This window comes from Uranotaenia lowii, chromosome 2 (genome assembly GCF_029784155.1).
Source record: "Uranotaenia lowii strain MFRU-FL chromosome 2, ASM2978415v1, whole genome shotgun sequence".
Taxonomy (NCBI): Eukaryota; Metazoa; Arthropoda; class Insecta; order Diptera; family Culicidae; genus Uranotaenia; species Uranotaenia lowii.
In genome coordinates this window covers 354,206,017-354,219,114 of record NC_073692.1, presented here as the reverse complement: position 1 = coordinate 354,219,114, position 13,098 = coordinate 354,206,017, and the positions used below count along the sequence as shown (strand labels likewise).

At 36.9% G+C, this 13,098-nt stretch overlaps 1 protein-coding gene and 1 long non-coding RNA gene across 2 annotated transcripts in view; both read right to left on the bottom strand.

Annotated features, from left to right (window-relative positions):
• Positions 1-245: 245 nt before the first annotated feature.
• LOC129745810 (SH3 domain-binding protein 5 homolog) overlaps positions 246-13,098 on the bottom strand; it is a 96,852-nt gene continuing 83,999 nt past the window's right edge. The window contains exon 3 of the mRNA XM_055739163.1: positions 246-1,887. Coding sequence (XP_055595138.1) covers positions 955-1,887 — 933 coding nt within the window. The 3' untranslated portion in view covers positions 246-954. The remainder of the gene's footprint in view (positions 1,888-13,098) is intronic.
• On the bottom strand, positions 10,034-13,092 carry LOC129745824 (uncharacterized). Its single transcript, XR_008737192.1, has 4 exons — positions 11,355-13,092; positions 11,074-11,291; positions 10,928-11,019; positions 10,034-10,867 (listed from the first exon to the last, which is right to left on the bottom strand). It is a non-coding gene; the product is annotated as an uncharacterized LOC129745824 (long non-coding RNA).

The following is a 13,098-nucleotide window of genomic DNA, read 5'->3' as shown; positions in this document are numbered from 1 at the left end:
CATTTGTTTTGTGAAAAATGAAAAGCATCTTTTCTTTAAAGAAAACAAAAAACTAGTGAAAATCACCAAAATATCACAAGGCAAAGGATTCAACATTAACTTATATAACACCGCTTGATCTAGCGTCAGGATTCCATCGAATTCGAATTGTACTAAAGATTTTGAAAAGATGGATTATTTTTTGCGAAATCCGAAAAATTCGAATTTTTACGACTGCTATTTGGGTTGGTAAACACCCCTGCCATTTTACAGCAAGTCATGGATGATATTTTTATTATTTCGCGTTCATATAGACGAGATCATTTTTTTGACAAGACGCATGGTCGCGGTTAATTAAGTCTAGAGGACATTGATTTAAAAAAAACTCTTATATACAACCTGATGTTAAATTAAGCAAAAAAAACTGTCTTTATAAAGTGAAATTTTAATTAAACCTTGGCAAACATGATAGGTACTTCCCGAAAAAAATCCATTTTGAAATTTGGATGCTCTAGAAGAGATACATCAAATGCAGAATTTTGCAAATTACTATATAAAATAAATTCACAGTTTAATATACTTCAAAAAACTAAAATTGGAAAGCTATTTTCCTGGAAGCATCAAACGATTTGCTTTCGATCTTTTTCTTTAGTAAAAAATAAACTTTAATTCTGTCAGAATCCAAAAAAAAAAGAAATGCAGCTAGAATCCTTCGTGGGTATAATTTTCTAATTTCTGTCAAAACAACAAGAGTAACCTAAATCCATAATATGAAATAGATGAATATAAAACAAACAAAAACAACAAGCACTCGCAAACGCAGCTCAAAGTTCCCTCCCGAACGGGATCAACTCGATCGATCGAGTTTTGTTCGAATTCTTTGAATCCACAATGTGTTTATCAAATTTCATCAAACTTATTTGCACGGGGATTTGCTTAAAATCTAAACATGCTTAGCTACTAGCTACCTGACCTTTACATGGACATCTTCCGCTTGCTTTTGAAGCCGACGGCGGCCGTTTCGTTCCGCGGTGTTCGATCCACATCCAGGGAGGAGGGCACACCACATGCTCCACCACTGCCGCCGTTATTACTACTGCTACTGCTATTATTGAGATAAGTTGGAAGCGCATACATTGACACGTTGGCCAGCGGTAGGGGATCAAGTTTTTTGAACATCTTGATCTTTTGCTTCTCCGCTAGGACTGGCGACAGTTGCTGGTGTTTGGGTGTCGTCGGAAGGCTGCTGGTGTAGTTGGGATTAACCAAACTGCTGCTGGCTCCACTCGCTGAGCTGCCGGAAATCTCCCGCATCATCATCAGGTGGTCCAGCTTGTTCACGGTGGCGTTCAACTCGTGCTCCCAAATGTCCTGCTCCTGTTGCTGTCCGTCGCCGCCTTCCACCGGCCGCACCGCCAGCGTTTTGACCTTCTGCCGGAGCAGCTCCAGATTCAAATCCGCGTCGTTCATGTAGTCATCGTCCTCGTTGGGATCTTTCTCACTGACGGCCGAACTGGTTGTTGCCGAAACACTTCCTACCGAGTGGATTTCACATTTGTCCAGTTCCGAGGATATGTCCGGCATATTGCTGGGACTGGTCGGGTGACTGTAGCTGCTGTTGGATGCTGTTTCCAGCTTCATCGGGAGCTCGGCACCGACGCCCGGTTCCCGAGGTCCGGAAGGTGCCGCCATCGATAGGTCTCCCCGTTGTTTGTGAATCTCCTCACTTATGGCTTCCAGATTGCGTAGCGCCGTGCCATAGGCTGCCTTGGCACTCGTTATTTGTTCCTCCAGCTGCTGGATGCGACCCTTCTGAGCCTCCAGCTGCTCCTGGCACAGCTGCTTCTCCTCGAAATATGGCCTCGATTTGTGGATACTTCGCCGGAAGCGTTCCTCCAGTTGTTGTACCTAAAATTGAAGGGATCCAATTAGTTTTTTCAGGTCTCACATTTTATGTAACAAACAGTTTTGGCTATTTCTACAATTAAGACCATTTTTCTCATACAACAATTAACTTAAAACTGGTAGTTACACATTACAACTGAAAAAGGAGCAATCGAACTTCATATTTGGCTAAGTGAATTAAAAACAATTTTTGAAATTGGGTATGTCGGAGTCGGAATATTATAACAACGAACTTATATATAGCGTAATAGCGTTACAAAGCTGTGCTCGACCATCCACTTCCTCAGTTATAATCTTAGTAATCTCCTCTTAAATATCGGAGCCGGAACATTATCACAACAAACTTAGAAACTGCCTTCAAAATCCCAGTCACTATTTACCACTTATTTGCCGCAGCCGGAACAACTTATTCAAATTAAGATTTTTTTCAGCACGTATCCGGGCCGGACAAATCCGGGGTATTTCTTTTATCTTAAAACCTGGCCAAATCCGGGCATTTGATATCAAAATCGTCAACCGTGATCAAAATCGTCGACCAAAATCCGGGCAAATTTGGTCATAACCAAGCAATTACTCACCAACAATCAAGAAAAAAAAACTTGAAAAATTATTTTTAAAAAAACTTATCCGCAAATTTCGAATCGTATTTCACGCTTTAAAACAACCTATCAGGATAAGGATTAGGATAAGGATTAGGATAAGGATTAGGATAAGGATTAGGATAAGGATTACGATAAGGATTAGGATAAGGATTAGGATAAGGATTAGGATAAGGATTAGAATAAGGATTAGGATAAGGATTAGGATAAGGATTAGGATAAGGATTAGGATAAGTATTAGGATAAGGATTAGAATAAGGATTAGGACAAGGATTAGGATAAGGATTAGGATAAGGATTACAGGGTTGCTAGCGATTTCTTGTTTTGAAATTCCAAAGTTTTTCCCGGTTTTCTCCCGGATTTTTCCCGGTTATAAATGATGGTTTTCCCGATATATATTATACTCGCTTTTACATATAAAATTATAGTGAATTAAAAAATTCAATATAAATGGCCTCAAATTTCTTACAATTGTATCCCAAAACTCGTTAACCGGTTAGAAATCATGACAAATACTTCGGCGTCGTCTAACACGTAGTCTTTTCGTATCAAATTGATAGGTTTTCATGATTTTTGAACTAATCTAACGATATTGGCATCTATTCGTTATTTTACTCTACAATTTAAACAATTTTCCAAAAAAAGTCTGGTTAAATTGATCTTGAAACCATAATGTAGTACTTTCAGCCATTGTAAAGTTTTCTAAAAAAAATGTCTAGAGTTCTAGAAAAAAATGTATAGTTGATATAGAAATATGTAAAAAAAATCATCAAAACATAACATTAAATTAATTTGAATGGGGATTTGTAACTTGTTTTGTAACTTGAAATAATCAGATTCCAATAAAATATTTAATTATCTTATAAATGCAGTTATATTTTTTAAATACAAATCCAAAAACATGTTTTAGAAAAAAATGATCTTAATACCAAACAATGGAGTGAAGTAATAGTAATTTTAACTAAAGATTTGTGAAAATATAGAAGACGCAGCTTAACTTTAATCGTTTGAATGTAAGATATTATTTTGTATCAGGGTAAAGATCTTAGATTCCGATAGGAGCTTGTTTTCGATACAATTTATATAAAAGACATATATTCCAGCATAGGAAACTTTAAACACAAGTTTAACGGAGCAAGAATTAAAAAAAAAACGAAACACTTGCGATTTAATGCTTCGTTCCTCAGGCCAATTCAAATGAAATAAACAACAACATTGAAAAACCAATATCTTTTTCTCGTAAAAAAGAGGCGTAACTATGCTCAAAAACGTCTCACGCTGCCAAATTTTTGCTTTTTGCATAAATTAACTTTATCAAATATGTATATCGAACATTTGAATCATTTTTCGTCGAAAACTAACACTGGTACAGTAGAGTGCCCCAAATGACCCGACTTTTGAAAAAGTTATGCGCTGCAGGCTAATATTGATCCTAGTCCTAGTACAAGATCTCATGCCAAACTTGGGCCAGATCGGATCACGGGAAGGGGTCGCTCAACGAGCTTTTTCGAAATGCAGTCTTCCCGTGATCCGATCTGGCCCAAACCTGGCATGAGATCTTGTACTAGGACTAGGATCAATTTTAGCCTGCAGCGTATAACATTTCACAGGTTTTTAATTTCCCATACAAATTTGAGGCAGTCTATGGTACAGTCGAACCTGGATAAACGAGAAACCTCTATGAATGATAGAAACCACCAAGAGCCAAGTTTTTCAAAGCACAAAATCCATTAAGTGAGAGTGTATCACTCTATAACCTCTATAAGGGTATATACGGACGATAGTATTGGCGAAAAATTGGCCTCAGCCATAACCTCAAATTTTGATTTGCTGGCGGCCTCACCAGTGATGCTAGGTTCGTTACTAAAATTGGTATTTGCTTGTTTTAAACTGATTATTATACTTCTGAATTGATTAAATTTATTACTATCAACAGCTTATCATTTGAACTAATTATGGGGGAGCTCCTGAATGGATGAAGAGAAGCCAACTTTTGCTTAAGAATTTTCAAGGTGAATTCAAAATATCTGAATTATATTTTTATGTACTGCTTGGTAGGTTAAAAAGAGTTGTTTCTAACTTCTAAACGAATACAAAGTCATTCACTGTTACAAACAAGTAAATTAATGAAAGCCCCGTCTATGTTGACTTGTTGAAAATAATCGCCTACATGCTCTGATTATTTCAAACATATCAACATAATTCGCTTCATCGTTTATGTGGGCGATACAGTAAGTTGATAATTCATGTAGATAAATGATGCGTTTAATTTCATATTCGAATAGAAATCGACGGGAAAGTTACAAATTCTCAGTACTGATGAAAATGTTTTTCAATAACAATGCAATAAAAAAAATGTAATCATTTTCCAAATATCAATGCACTTGGCAGCCCTGAACACCCAAAACACCAAAACACGAACATATGTGTATCGCTTTTCGACAGGACGCATTTGTCGATATTAGTACCGGAAAATCGCGTTTATCGTGCGCCCTTCTCAAAAATCGATTCTATTCTCCCATGGTTTGAGGTTAGGGCTGAGGCCTCCTGCTAAGGTGGTGTTCGTGTAGAACTGTCAATATATCCTAATAGACTTGAGTCTTTTTACTGACTAGACCAAGCAAATTAGAGAAAATACCACTTTTGTATTGAATTTTTCGTACCAAAATGATACTGGGTTGAAACTCACCCGAGAAAACTTCGAACGGATGCATGAACTGGTTTCTTAAAAAACAGTGGATTTTTATCAAATAATTGCATTTCTAGATCACCGTAATGCATTTTTTTGTTGCTGACCCTCTATAAAAGAGAACCTGGTTAAGTTAGAAACCTCTTTAAGCGAGAAAAAAGTTCAGTCCTTTAGACTCTTACTTGTCCTGGTTTGACTGTAGTTAGTTTTGTTGATAGTAGTTTCATTATAAAATTTAAACATTTGAGTTACTTCGTATGTGAATACTTCGTATGTTTACTAATGAACGAAAATAAGCGTTTATGAGAAACATCAAAAACTGCGCTTAAATTAAGAAATAATTTTAACAAATCTTTTCTAAATTCTGTTAAAAAATTTCAAACATGACAATTTTCCCGGTGAGGTGCCAAAATTCCCGGTTTTTTCCCGGTTTCCCGGTGACGCAATGAAATTCCAAAGTTTTTCCCGGTATTCCCGGTTTTCCCGGTTCGCTAGCAACCCTGGGATTAGGATAAGGATTACGATTAGGATAAGGATTAGTATAAGGATTAGGATAAGGATTAGGATAAGGATTGGGATAAGGATTAGGATAAGGATTAGGATAAGGATTAGGATAAGGATTAGGATAAGGATTAGGATAAGGATTAGGATAAGGATTAGGATAAGGATTAGGATTAGGATAAGGATTAGGATAAGGATTAGGATAAGGATTAGGATAAGGATTAGGATAAGGATTTGGATAAGGATTAGGATAAGGATTTGGATAAGGATTAGGATAAGGATTAGGATAAGGATTAGGATAAGGATTAGGATAAGGATTAGGATAAGGATTAGGATAAGGATTAGGATAAGGATTAGGATAAGGATTAGGATAAGGATTAGGATAAGGATTAGGATAAGGATTAGGATAAGGATTAGGATAAGGATTAGGATAAGGATTAGGATAAGGATTAGGATAAGGATTAGGATAAGGATTAGGATAAGGATTAGGATAAGGATTAGGATAAGGATTAGGATAAGGATTAGGATAAGGATTAGGATAAGGATTAGGATAAGGATTAGGATAAGGATTAGGATAAGGATTAGGATAAGGATTAGGATAAGGATTAGGATAAGGATTAGGATAAGGATTAGGATAAGGATTAGGATAAGGATTAGGATAAGGATTAGGATAAGGATTAGGATAAGGATTAGGATAAGGATTAGGATAAGGGTTAGGATAAGGATTAGAATAAGGATAAGGATTAGGATAGATTAAGATAAGGATTAAGATAAGGATAAGGATTAGGATAAGGATTAGGATAAGGATTAGGATAAGGATTAGGATAAGGATTAGGATAAGGATTAGGATAAGGATTAGGATAAGGATTAGGATAAGGATTAGGATAAGGATTAGGATAAGGATTAGGATAAGGATTAGGATAAGGATTAGGATAAGGATTAGGATAAGGATTAGGATAAGGATTAGGATAAGGATAAGGATTAGGATAAGAATAAGGATAAGGATTAGGATAAGGATTAGGATAAGGATTAGGATAAGGATTAGGATAAGGATAAGGATAAGGATTAGGATAAGGATTAGGATAAGGATTAGGATAAGGATTAGGATAAGGATTAGGATAAGGATTAGGATAAGGATTAGGATAAGGATTAGGATAAGGATTAGGATAAGGATTAGGATAAGAATTAGAATAAGTATAAGGATTAGGATAGATTAAAATAAGGATTAAGATAAGGATAAGGATAAAGATAAGGATTTGGATAAGGATTGGGATAAGGATCAGGATAATGATTAAGGTAAGGATTAGGATAAGGATTAGGATGAGGATTAGGATAAGGATTTTAATCCTTATCTTAATCCTTATCTTAACCCTTATCCTAATCTTTAGGATAAGGGTTAAGATAAGGATTAAGATAAGGATTAAGATAAGGATTGGGATTAGGATAAGGATTAGGATAAGGATTAGGATAAGGATTAGGATAAGGATTAGGATAAGGATTAGGATAAGGATTAGGATAAGGATTAGGATAAGGATTAGGATAAGGATTAGGATAAGGATTAGGATAAGGATTAGGATAAGGATTAGGATAAGGATTAGGATAAGGATTAGGATAAGGATTAGGATAAGGATTAGGATAAGGATTAGGATAAGGATTAGGATAAGGATTAGGATAAGGATTAGGATAAGGATTAGGATAAGGATTAGGATAAGGATTAGGATAAGGATTAGGATAAGGATTAGGATAAGGATAAGGATAATGATTAAAGTAAGGATTAGGATAAGGATTTGGATAAGGATAAGGATAAGGATTAGGATAAGGATTAGGATAAGGATTAGGATTAGGATAAGTATTAAGATAAGGATTAGGATAAGAATTAGGGTATGGATTAGGATAAGGATTAGGTTAACGATTAGGGTAAGGATTAGGGTAAGGATTAGGATAAGGATTAGGATAAGGATTAGGATAACGATGAGGATTAGGATAACGATAAGGATTGAGATAACAATAAGGATAACGAGAAAAATTAGGATAAGGATTAGAATAAGAATAAGCATAAGGGTTACGATTAGGGTAAGGATAATGATAAGGGTTTGAATAAGGATTAGAATAAGGATTAGAATAAGGATTAGGATATGAATTAGGATAAGAATAAGGATAAGGATAAGAATTAGGATTATGATAAGGATTAGAATAAGGATTAGGATAAGAATCAGGATAAGGATTAGGATTATGATAAGGATTAGGATGAGGATTAGAATCAGGTTAACTATCAGGATTGGTATAATGATAAGGACAAGAATTGGGATATGTATTTTGAAAACGATAAGGATCATAAGCAGAATCAGAATCAGAATCAGCTTCATCATTGGTTTCAGGATTCGAATGTGGATCCGGATTATGATAAGCATTAGAATCAAAATCAGGTTCAGAATCGGAATCCAGATCAGAATCAGGAATATTGAAATCTACCGTTACAGATCAGAAAAAAAATTCAGCTTGTTTTGCTACCAAATAAAAGGTTTTTCAGATCAAACGTACAAAATATTGTAAATCAATTCTAAGATCAATTTGATGCCTCTAAATCAAAGAAAATTATTTTTATTCCAGGAATATTCCAACAGTATCATAATTTCTTAACAAAAGTATTTAGTCTACGTCTACCATCAACAATAAAACATTTGTTAAAGGTAAACATTTTCTTGCACTCGTTTTTGATTCATCGAAGTTATCTTATTTACATGGAACGGGAATGACGAAAGATAATGTTATTTGCTATAGCGATGAGGTTTGCCTTTGCGAAACCGACAGAAAATCCGAAAGCAAGTTGATCTCGAAAAGCAAGGTAAATTGGTGCACTAACCGGAGGAGAAGAAGAAAGAATAATAAAAAAAAAAAAGTCAAACAATGTCACCCAATTCCGAAAGCATCAGATTCAAACGAAATTTTACTTTGAATGGATGAATATGGCCAAGATATGTAGATATATTTTTCACATTTTCTACTCAAGAAAAAGAATCGAAAAACGAAAAGGACAGAGTTTTCAGTAGTGTCAACGAATGAAGATCTTTTAATATGATAAACGAGTTCAACACTTTTTTTTCTTTTCCCTTTCTCTTGATGAAGATTTGTTCTCTTCATTCATCATACATAAGTACTAAATGTCATCAACAACATAATTGCACTTTCAACTAAAATGAGCACAAAACACGACCCTCCTATCGAATAATAATGGACGTGTACCTTCGCATCCATCTCACTCGCTTAGCTAGTTGCTGGCATTTTGAGGCCCAGATTTGAACAATAAAATTACATAATGACGGTTCCAACTTTCAATGTTGATCGCAAATCAACATCCGAGATTGTTGGTAAGCGCAAAAAAACCCGTAAACAAGTTTTGTAGCGACTCATCTGCAAAATTGGGAGCCGGAAGGCCAATCTTTCAAAAGGTCGTATTGTTGATAATCATTTTTTATTCCTTTTTCAATTCAAGTCTGGTTAATTTTGTGTTTATACAACCTCCATTGATTTTTTTTTTCATTGGTACGGACAAGAAATTTGTTGCTTCTGAAAAATAACAGCTGGAATCGTTTCGTTCCCAATGCAAAACGCGGTTTAAGCGTGGTGCATATTTGCAATGTGCGTGCGGGCGAGCATTCATCTCTTCTAAATACCTAAACAAGCTGATGGAAAATGAAAACAGCAGCAAAAGCAACTCAGGTTGTTATCGATCAGTTCGCGATTCATTCGGTATGCTGCCAAGTTGTTTATCGGGCCCGATCGATGTTTAGAGTTTGACGACTTCGGTTTACTAGCCACTCCACTTAGTAATTGTCGAAGAAAAAATTTAAACTGTTATTGTTTGTTCAATAGATTTGTCCTTTTTTAAATAATAGAATTAATGATTTTTTTTATAATAAAAATAAAAATTCTTAAATTGTAATTTTTATCGTTGAGATTTGGTAGTAGAGTGGTATTACCTGGATTACGTTCAAATTTCCGCTAAGTACTGGAACCCACTCCCAACATGTATGGCTGCATTCTGTTGGAAAAACTTGGATCAGCATCAGATTATATTTTATGATCAACAACTGACAGCTGGCGAATCACAGTTCAAGAAAAACTTTACATTCTTAACCATCGCAGTCATCCGTCCTCTGCGTTTTGAAAGCGGAAGGGTTATTAAGTAAAATCCATCATTTCGTTATGTTTAAAGTTAGATGTGTTCAAAATCTGATGGAATAACTTGAAAAAATTTCAAATTGTGTCGTATATTTTTGTTTGACACCCTATAACGACTTTTGATTTTTTTTTTTTTTGCGTTCAGAAACCCAGCAAATTCGTTCTTTAATTCGCCTTATCCGTGGCTATTCGGATTTAAACTACTTTGAAATCTATTTGCAATTCGAGCCCCGTAGCATAATCGTCCACGCCCGGCTAAAGCACTCTCTATGTTGTTAAGGTGCTCAAAATATCAAATAGCGCAAATAAATAAATTCAGATTGCATGTTCATGAAATCGTGCTTATTATTGCATGCAAATCCACATAATCTTAGGAACTATGATTTTACTTAAATGCTACTTACAAACTATACAAACATTCAAATCCGTAGTGATACACAGTTAATTGATTGCCAGTAGCGGTTCTCCGCTGCTGGGGCACTTTTCGAGTTCGCTTGGATGCGATCTTAATTCCTGCTGGCCGTTCTAAATACTCGCAACTAGCGCGCTAGTAGAATGCTGCATGCATCGGCATGCTGCTGATTCGATCGTGCTGGTACAAATTCTTCCGCTCTCCCGATTTTCCTTCACCCAATGCTGGGTGGTGAGTTCCGAGTCACTCACTTCCTCGACGCGCTAGCTCGATGTTTCACTTTTGCACAAGCTTTCCGATGACTGCTCGTTGATTGCAGCTACTGCACTTTTCGCTCTTGTGCGAATTCCTTTCGATGACAACGACGACAACAACAACAAGTTTGCATGCACTTGTTGTTTGGTTTGCACAAATATTAGAGGGCAATTCCCGAAATCAGCAACTTCTTCCTTCAGCTTTGTCGTTTCTTCATGCAACGACGACTCGGCTTCTCCTACGTTCCCGCATGCATTCGATCTCCGTCACCTCGGAGATTTCAACGTTGTTGCGACTCGATGACTTCGAAGATCGAAGAAGAAGATCGAACTCCCGAAAACGGCCCTATAGTGTGGAATGTAGTGTGTTAGGCAAATGATTTTAGTTTTAATAAGTTCCGCTTACTTCTCGAGGAAGGCCGTTGACATGCAGGGAGTTGGGTTCGATAAAGTGGCTACAGAGCCCTTCTCTCCTATCCTCTTCTGCTGTCGTCTAATCTGTAGAAGACATGTGATGCAATAGGGGAATATTTTGCAAATATTTTGCCTTACATTTATCTCAAGTCGGACGCGATCAGTGCTTTGCTCGATATTCGAGAAAGTGGCTACGGGGCCCTTCTCTCCTGCCCTCCTCTACTGTCGTCCTAATCTGCAGAAAAATGTGTAATGCAATTGGTGAAATATTTTGCATGTGTTTTGCCTTACGTTAATTTCACGCCGAACACGATCAATACTCCGCTTGCTGATCGGTAGTCGATCGGTGCTTTTGGCTGTAATTTAGGTTTGGGAAGATTTAGATAAAAATCGAAATGTGTTCGGTAAAGGGCTCTTACCGTATCGAGTAGGTCGGTGGCATGCGGCATGCACCACGAAGAAGACCTTTTTCGATATTCTCTAGATTTTATAGCCACATTCGTGTATTATTTCACACGATCACATGCACTACGATCACACAACCGTTTTTTAAGCCGAACAACGAAATTCAGTCCACAGTCCGCGAAACAATTTAGCCGTGAGTTAGCGCATCGAAAAACTCCGGCCTTTGTAGACTGTTTACACTACCGATTTACTCTACCGGAAACTCTTGTCCGAGAGCTGATGGACATCGCTTTTAGACAAAGGTTTCCAGAAAATTATCTTTCTGGCTCTTGTTTTCAAGCAAATTAGATGTCTTTTGCTTTTAGTGGTTTGTCATAAAAACTGTTACTGTTTCGGATCGTCCGAGATAACGCAAGTGGACTGTATTAACTGCTGCTGTTGGACGACCGAAACTTAACACTTTGGGGCACTTGATGCGGGTGTTCCTTTCGTGGGCGATGAAGGCTCCACGGCGATAGTGTTGCACACACGGAAACGTACACTGTTGCACGCTGACACGGGTAACGCGGATCTTTTCTCAAAGATTAAAAACACTTAACGTTTTCAAACAAATTTGACTTTTTATTGGCAGTCAACCTAGCGAATAAATTTGGTCGCGATGTGAACTGGATGAGGTCTTGTGTGAACTGAGTTTGTCAACATAAAAAGTACTGATCATCGGCAAAGATCGGCAGAGAGATCATTCTTCTCTGAGAGAGCACATAAACTGACAGCATGATAGATGGGGTGGTTTTGGTATCATAACCAATATTATCGATCCAGAACATGCCGCCCCCGTTGAAACCATATGGATTTCAACCAAATTCATATTTTTTCAAACAGTAATAATCATTCTATTGCTCTTCTACACTAACTAGCTAGTATAGTAACAATTCTACAGAAGAACTAACTGAGATCTGATAAAAAAAAACTTCTGCATTTTCTCCGGGCCCCTCCTGCGACCTGCACGCCTATGGACGGCGAATCATTCTCGCCGATTACCTCTCCCGGGGCATTCCTTTGTGATAAATGTGGATGACCATCGAGTTGTTTACATTTTCAGAAGTAAGATGGTTTGGTACTGTTTTGGATTCCGTGGATTTAAGGAGTTTTCAGTGGGAAAACTGTCCATGCCGTGTAGTTGCCTCGCATTTGGACCTCTTGCAGGTAAGTGGTACATACATTTTTTTCATGTGAGCAGAAATCAATAATTTTTATGTGTTTCCAGACGCAATTCGCATTTGTGCCTCCAACTTGGACCTGGTGCGGGTACGCCTTTGATGATTTTTTTTTCATGTTTTTGGTTGAAATGAGTGCTTATTCTTTGTCTTCGTCTTCAGATAAATGCACCCGGAAACGAGGAGCGATGTTGTACATTCCATACGAAGGGGGTCGAAGCTGCCAACACAATGATTAGGCCATGTCGATGTAGAACGACGGTGATGAAATTGAATCTGCTCGGTGATCAATTAATCGAGTAACCCTCAATTGATGTAGCGATGTTTGGAAGGTGATGACCATTAGATTGCAACAAATGATTCCATCCATGTTGTGCTTGACGAAATAGAATAAGATTGGCAAACTTTAGATTATGCATTAAATATTGAAATAGCCCATTTAAACAATCGTGCATACAGTACTAATTGGGTTCAACGTTAATTTCAGACGTAATTTCACACAATTATCATGCATACAAATAAATATCAGACCATAAAGCTT